Source organism: Lithobates pipiens, unplaced genomic scaffold (assembly GCF_037356315.1).
Source record: "Lithobates pipiens isolate NorthernLeopardFrog02 unplaced genomic scaffold, aLitPip1_a1.2 Scaffold_115, whole genome shotgun sequence".
Classification (NCBI taxonomy): Eukaryota; Metazoa; Chordata; class Amphibia; order Anura; family Ranidae; genus Lithobates; species Lithobates pipiens.
Window position 1 is genome coordinate 553,398 of NW_027507702.1, and position 8,753 is coordinate 562,150.

Consider the following 8,753-nt stretch of genomic DNA (forward strand, 5'->3'; position numbering starts at 1 on the left):
ACAGGACCCCTCCGCCATACTCCCCCTCATTATTACACAGGACCCCTCCACCATACTCCCCTCATTATTACACAGGACCCCTCCGCCATACTCCCCTCATTATTACAAAGGACCCCTCTGCCATACTCCCCTCATTATTACACAGGACCCCTCCGCCATACTCCCCTCATTATTACACAGGACCCCTCCGCCATACTCCCCTCATTATTACAAAGGACCCCTCCGCCATACTCACCTCCTTATTACACAGGACCCCTCCTCCATACTCCCCCTCATTATTACAAAGGACCCCTCCGCCATACTCCCCTCATTATTACACAGGACCCCTCCGCCATACTCCCCTCATTATTACACAGGACCCCTCCGCCATACTCCCCTAATAATTACACAGGACCCCTCCGCTATACTCCCCTCATTATTACACAGGACCCCTCCGCCATACTCCCCTCATTATTACACAGGACCCCTCCGCCATACTCCCCCTTATTATTACAAAGGACCCCTCCGCCATACTCCCCTCATTATTACACAGGACCCCTCCGCCATACTCCCCTCATTATTACACAGGACCCCTCCACCATACTCCCCTCATTATTACACAGGACCCCTCCGCCATACTCCCCTCATTATTACACAGGACCCCTCCGCCATACTCCCCCCATTATTACACAGGACCCCTCCGCCATACTCCCCCCATTATTACACAGGACCCCTCCGCCATACTCCCCCCATTATTACACAGGACCCCTCCGCCATACTCCCCCCATTATTACACAGGACCCCTCCGCCATACTCCCCTCATTATTACACAGGACCCCTCCGCCATACTCCCCTCATTATTACACAGGATCCCTCCGCCATACACCCCCCATTATTACACAGGACCCCTCTGCCATACTCCCCTCATTATTACAAAGGACCCCTCCTCCATACTCCCCGTCATTATTACACAGGACCCCTCTGCCATACTCCCCTCATTATTACAAAGGACCCCTCCTCCATACTCCCCGTCATTATTACACAGGACCCCTCCGCCATACTCCCCTCATTATTACAAAGGACCCCTCCTCCATACTCCCCGTCATTATTACACAGGACCCCTCTGCCATACTCCCCTCATTATTACAAAGGACCCCTCCGCCATACTCCCCCCATTATTACACAGGACCCCTCCGCCATACTCCCCTCATTATTACACAGGACCCCTCCGCCATACACCCCCCATTATTACACAGGACCCCTCTGCCATACTCCCCTCATTATTACAAAGGACCCCTCCGCCATACTCCCCCCATTATTACACAGGACCCCTCCGCCATACTCCCCTCATTATTACACAGGATCCCTCCGCCATACACCCCCCATTATTACACAGGACCCCTCTGCCATACTCCCCTCATTATTACAAAGGACCCCTCCTCCATACTCCCCGTCATTATTACACAGGACCCCTCTGCCATACTCCCCCTTATTATTACAAAGGACCCCTCCGCCATACTCCCCTCATTATTACACAGGACCCCTCCGCCATACTCCCCTAATAATTACACAGGATCCCTCCGCCATACTCTCCTCATTATTACACAGGACCCCTCCGCCATACTCCCCCTCATTATTACAAAGGACCCCTCCGCCATACTCCCCTCATTATTACACAGGACCCCTCCGCCATACTCCCCTCATTATTACACAGGACCCCTCCGCCATACTCCCCCTCATTATTACAAAGGACCCCTCCGCCATACTCCCCCTCATTATTACAAAGGACCCCTCCGCCATACTCCCCTCATTATTACACAGGACCCCTCCGCCATACTCCCCTCATTATTACAAAGGACCCCTCCGCCATACTCCCCTCATTATTACACAGGATCCCCTCCCCCTTACTACCCCATCATTACACAGAACTAGGGCGGCAACTAACAATTATTTTCATAATCGATTTATTGTTTCGATTAATCGGTTAATAACCTTCAAAAAAGTGTGGTGTATAATTTAGTTAATATGTAAAGTTTAAAAAAAGGCAATTTATTCTTAAATATCTCTATATGAAGTGGTAAATATAAATCACCAACTATATGGTTAGGGAGCAAAATATCGAATCCACTCTGAGAATAACAGACAGAAGAGATATATACTGTATATACTATTAGAGGAGATACACTGTATATACTATTAGAAGAGATACACCGTATATACTATTAGAGGGGATATATACTATTAGAGGGGATATATACTGTATATACTATTAGAGAGGATATATACTGTATATACTATTAGAAGAGATACACTGTATATACTATTAGAGGAGATATATACTGTATATACTATTGGCCCTTGTACACACGGTCGGAGATTCTGACGACCAAATCCGTCGGAGTTATTCCGACGGATTAATCCCGGACGAGGTCCGAAAGGGATGTTGCATACACACGGTCGGACAAAGTTGTCGGAAAATCCGATTGTATACTATTAGAGGGGATATATACTGTATATACTATTGAGGAGATATACTGTATATACTATTAGAAGGGATATACTGTATATACTATTAGAAGGGATAAATACTGTATATACTATTAGAGGAGATATATTGTATATACTATTAGAGGGGATATATACTGGATATACTATTAGAGGAGATATACTGTATATACTATTAGAGGGGATATATACTGTATATACAATTAAAGGAGATATACTGTATATACTATTAGAGGAGATATATACTGTATATACTATTAGAGGAGAGATATACTGTATAGACTATTAGTGGAGATATACTGTATATACTATTAGAGGAGCCTTGCCCCTGCCAGGAGCCTTGCGGCACAGGTAGTTCAGGGTTTGAGGCCCTTCCTCTGTGAAGGACGACCATTACTATACCCCGGTGTATGTTTTGCTGTCATTTCATGGTTCACTTTTTTGTTCATAAGGTTCAACAAACACCCCACTGAGAAGCCCCAAAAAAAAAAAGAACACATTAAAGAATACTACATTAGAAAGAAAGAATTGTTGTGACTTTATATGAGGCCATGGCTGTCCAGTACACAGGTTTCCACCCCTGATTATATAAAAAGAAGGGGGAATGAGGGCAGAAGGGGCAATGGGACTTTATATGAAGCACAGCACTGAGGATGAAACATTCAATAAAGGTAAACATGGTATTTATTAGTGACAAAATTGAGCAATTGAGTGCAATAGATGATATTCATATTATATCAATAAGTATGGTACAGAGAAGGTAAAACATGATTAATAAATCGCATAATCGTAAAATTGGTTGCATAATAAACAATGTAACACATGATTAATAATGACATCCGCAGTGCGCCCAAATTATGTACACATAATAAGTATTATATTAAATTAATTGAAGACTCAAACAATTGAAAGCCAACGATATGCACATGGTTACTGTGACATGACATTGAATATGAAAGCTCAACGCGTTTCGTGGATTAATTCCACTCATCAGGAGCAGCTATGGGAATACCTATAATAAATTATAAATGAATGATTAATGGTTATGTGAAGGATATGCTGTGTGTTGTTATGTATACTGACACTTGTAATCTCTGTCTACTTACTCTGTCTCTCTACTCTATAAACATCGTTGAAAGAGAAAAAACAATTTGTGACAATAAAAGTGAGATTTCTTTTATCGTATATTGTTGTACATGTTTCTTACTTACTAGTAGCCCCCCCCCCCCGGTACAGTCGCATTGTCCTCTTCTATTGGTGGTGTTATTGGTAAATTGGGGATGGGTGAAAAAACTATATTGGGTGGTCATATGTTTAATTCAATATCATAAAAACCAGCGCTGATTTTATTCCATAAATTAAAAAGTTAACCTTTTATCATCCTCTTTGCCATCTCCGGGATCTTTCAGCTACTACCGGTCTACCTGCACTGCCTCCAGGAGTGGTGTAAATTTTTGTTTATTAAAAATCTTACAAACATAATAAAAAACATATTTACTTATATACAAAATAAATAAATAAATATAAAAAAAAAAAATTATATATATATACATACACATACAGTGCCTTGCGAAAGTATTCGGCCCCCTTGAACTTTTCAACCTTTTGCCACATTTCAGGCTTCAAACATAAAGATATAACATTTTTATTTTTTGTGAAGAATCACCAACAAGTGGGACACAATTGTGAAGTGGAACGAAATCTATTGGATTTTTTAAACTTTTTTAGCAAATAAAAAACTGAAAAGTGGTGCGTGCAAAATTATTCGGCCCCTTTACTTTCAGTGCAGCAAACTCACTCCAGAAGTTCAGCGAGGATCTCTGAATGATCCAATGTTGTCCTAAATGACTGATGGTGATAAATAGAATCCACCTGTGTGTAATCAAGTCTCTGTATAAATGCACCTGCTCTGTGATAGTCTCAGGGTTCTGTTGAAAGCGCAGAGAGCATCATGAAGACCAAGGAACACACCAGGCAGGTCCGTAATACTGTTGTGGAGAAGTTTAAAGCCGGATTTGGATACAAAAAGATTTCCCAAGCTTTAAACATCCCAAGGAGCACTGTGCAAGCGATCATTTTGAAATGGAAGGAGTATCAGACCACTGCAAATCTACCAAGACCTGGCCGTCCCTCTAAACTTTCAGCTCAGACAAGGAGAAGACTGATCAGAGATGCAGCCAAGAGGCCCATGATCACTCTGGATGAACTGCAGAGAACTACAGCTGAGGTGGGAGAGTCTGTCCATAGGACAACAATCAGTCGTACACTGCATAAATCTGCCCTTTATGGAAGAGTGGCAAGAAGAAAGCCATTTCTCAAAGATATCCATAAAAAGTCTCGTCTAAAGTTTGCCACAAGCCACCTGGGAGACACACCAAACATGTGCAAGAAGGTGCTCTGGTCACATGAAACCAAAATCCAACTTTTTGCCCACAATGCAAAACGATATGTTTGGCGTAAAAGCAACACAGCTCATCACCCTCAACACACCATCCCCACTGTCACACATGGTGGTGGCAGCATCATGGTTTGGGCCTGCTTTTCTTCAGCAGGGACAGGGAAGATGGTTAAAATTGAGGGGAAGATGGATGCAGCCAAATACAGGACTATTCTGGATGAAAACCTGTTGGAGTCTGCAAAAGACCTGAAACTGGGACGGAGATTTATCTTCCAACAAGACAATGATCCCAAACATACAGCAAAATCTACAAAGGAATGGTTCACAAATAAACGTATCCAGGTGTTAGAATGGCCAAGTCAAAGTCCAGACCTGAATCCAATCGAGAATCTGTGGAAAGAGCTGAAAACTGCTGTTCACAAACGCTCTCCATCCAACCTCACTGAGCTCCAGCTGTTTTGCAAGGAAGAATGGGCAAGAATTTCAGTCTCTCGATGTGCAAAACTGATAGAGACACCCCAAGCGACTTGCAGCTGTAATCGCAGCAAAAGGCGGCTCTACAAAGTATTAACACAAGGGGGCCGAATCATTTTGCACGCCCCCCTTTTCATTTTTTTATTAGTTAAAAAAGTTTCGAAAATCCAATAGATTTCGTTCCACTTCACAATTGTGTCCCACTTGTTGGTGATTCTTCAAAAAAAAAAAAAATTTTATATCTTTATGTTTGAAGCCTGAAATGTGGCAAAAGGTTGAAAAGTTCAAGGGGGGTGAATACTTTCTCAAGGCACTGTGTATATATAAATTAGACAGACATTGGGGGACAGAGCAAGGAGTAGAAGCAGCAGTGACAGCCCACAGCTCCATCAGATATCGGAGCTGTAGGGAGATTCTTTCCTCCTTATCTGCTGTGTGTGTATCTCTCCGAATGTCTTCACCAGTATAGAGCCACTAGAGGGGGGTTAGCAAGGTCCCCTCCGATCACCCCTCACCTATTCCTGGATGGGGGTCCCCCTTATCACCCCTACATTCCTCCTAGCTGGGGGTCTTTGTTTACTTGTGGGGGAGGAAGGGGAGTTCCTATGTTCCTGGATAGGGGCCGCCTTATCACCCTCCCTGCAGTCCTACTGGCTGGGGGTCTTCTATAACTGGAGAGAGCAGGGAGGCAAATTCCTGTATATCTGGATGGGGGTCCCCTCTTATAACCCCCCCCCTCCAACAATCCTAGTCTCACGTACTCCAAGCAATGCTGCACCTGTTACTGCGTGTAATACTGCACCTGCTACTGCAAGCAATGCTGCACCTGTTACTGCGTGTAATACTGCACCTGTTATTGCAATCGATACCGCACCTGTTACTGCAAGCGATACTGCACCTGTTGCTCTGTGTGATATTGCGTCTGTTACCCAGTGCGATACTGCACCTGTTACTCCATGTAATACTGCACGTGTTACTGCAAGTGATACTTCACCTGTTACTGCACACAATACTTCACCTGTTACAGTGAGAGATACTGAACCTGTTGCCATATGTAACGATACTAGCGTTAGCATCTGTGTTCTGAACAAAACCTTGTTATCCTTAACTTGCATACTTCGAAATACAATCACTGTTAACCCTTTGTGGATTCTGTGTAAGCTGCTTCCTTAACCTGGGTATCCTACTCCTGGCCCCACCCACAAGATGATTGGGCTTCCTGTCATGTGACAGTCTCACGTGGGTTTGCACTGAACTCAGTTTGGCCCAAACTCACATGAGACTGTCACATGACAGCAGGCTGCCACCCCTAATCGGTTGTGGTCATGGAATTCCCCACCCCCGCATGTAACAAAGGGGCAGGCATGTTGGTGACATCATTGTGGACAATGCTAATGAACAGTATATGTCCATGTGGCCATAATGGGTCAATGATGTCACCAGCATCCCCGCTCCTTTATGTTAAAAGACTGTTTCCCTTGTTATGTGAGGTTGATGAATTCCGTGGCCGCAGCTAACTGGGCCTCCTGTCATGGGCTCATCACTAGTTACGGAAATCCATCATGACCAGAAATAATCTTTTACTTTATATTACATTTAATGAAATCTGATTGGACGATAACCACATGGATGCAATAACTTTTGATGTCTTTACAGATGTCCAACGTCAGTGATGAGACGGAATCAAAGGGCTTTTACACCCATGAGCATTTGTTTACTATCATACTCTTATCTTTCACGACCCTCGTGGGCGTCCCCGGCAATGCTCTGGTGCTCTGGGTTACCGGAGTGAAGATGAAGCGGACCATGACTACCATTTGGTTTTGGAACCTTGCTGTGGCCGATATTATCTGCTGCTTGTTTCTCCCATTCACTATAGTGCAGTACTTCTACGGAGAATGGCTGTACGGTCCCGTGCTCTGCAAGATGATTCACTTCGTTGTTCCATTGAACATGTTCACCAGCGTCTTCACCTTGGTGGCTATCAGTGTTGACCGTTGCATCCTGGTTGTCCAACCCATTTGGGCCCGAAATCACCGAGGAGTACGAACGGCGTGGATGACCTGCTTGGCTATTTGGATGATGTCCTTCCTGATGTGTCTACCTAAAGTCCTGTACCAAAAAATCTACACTTCTGACAACAAAACTCTTTGCTATTCTGAAGAGCACATAATAGAGCCCACCACTTACATTAATATAGTTTTTGGTTTTCTGCTTCCATTCCTAATCATTTCTGCCTGTTACATTTCTGTGGCTTTTATATTACACAATAGAAGAGCTACAGAAGTTGGTAATAAAATCATCAAGGTGTCTTTAGGGATCATAGTCGCATTTTTTATCACCTGGGCCCCCTACCACATCATGGGTGTAGTCCTGCTATTCACTGTAAGTCATGTAGCGCTCATCCTAGATCTGTTCTCACTGTCTCTGGCCATGTTCAATAGTTGCATCAACCCAATTCTCTATGTCTTCATGGGGAAAGATATGAAGGATAAGGTGAAACATTCTATTTCAGAGCTCATGCAAAGTACACTTACTGAAAGCCTATCAAAAACACCACCTGAGAGCAATCAGCACATTGGAGCGGACAACGTGCCGCTACAGTGAAGATCTCATTGTAAAATGTGCCAAAGGATGATTGCCAAGACAATTGAAGGAAGACCTCCGTGTGAATGCTTAAGAATCTGTAGACTAGTGATTGTGGTCAACTGCAACTACAGGAAATCTTATCAGGGCATTCTAAGGTGGCTGTACATGGGCAGATATCTTGTACAAGTCACATGTCATCGAGGCCTACTGCTGTTTGACTGACGCGGCCAATGGGCGTTGGCGGCACACACATAAGGTCTAGGCTTCCGAACCTACGTGCTTAAATCGCATTGATATATCCCATGCTTATGAAAACCCTGGTCTTCAGGGACAACTTTCTCAAGTGCCTGGTATCCCCCCCCCCCCCCTACCAAGATAGGAAAGCCTCACCTTTATTGCCCAAGGAGCAAGAAGATAGAGCAAAGTCCTACATTTTACATTTTGCAAATTAGCTTCAGCCAATTCAGTCAGTTACAGTCCAATGAAAAGTAATTACAGGCTTGCCTCTAGGGAATGGGTGTCCAACCTGTGGCCCTCTAGCTGTTGTGAAACTCCAAGTCCCATCATGCCTCTGCCTTTGGAATTCGCAAATGTACTTGTCAGCCTTATATTGCTTCGTAGTTCTGCAACAGCTGGAGGGCACAGTTCGAGCACCCATGCTCTAGGGGCAAAATCCGTTTGGTCAGGTTGGGGTATCCTGGTTGATTGTTTCCTCCATAAGCCCTAAAAAATGTTCCTCAAATATACATGTACAAGCAGTAGTGACGGTTGGTGGTCAAAATTTTTTTTGGGGGGGGGGGGGCGCAAA

The 8,753-nt window shown here is 44.0% G+C and overlaps 1 protein-coding gene across 1 annotated transcript; it reads left to right on the forward strand.

Annotated features, from left to right (window-relative positions):
• Positions 1 to 7,000: 7,000 nt before the first annotated feature.
• LOC143973788 (C3a anaphylatoxin chemotactic receptor-like) lies at positions 7,001 to 8,035 on the forward strand. The gene has a single exon (XM_077474643.1). It carries the CDS (start codon positions 7,001 to 7,003, stop codon positions 7,961 to 7,963), a length of 963 nt encoding a protein of 320 aa, XP_077330769.1. The 3' UTR covers positions 7,964 to 8,035.
• Positions 8,036 to 8,753: the final 718 nt, after the last annotated feature.

Bases quoted from the DNA above. Each gene is read 5' to 3' on its own strand.
- LOC143973788 (XM_077474643.1), top strand. From the start codon at position 7,001: ATGTCTTTACAGATGTCCAACGTCAGTGATGAGACGGAATCAAAGGGC.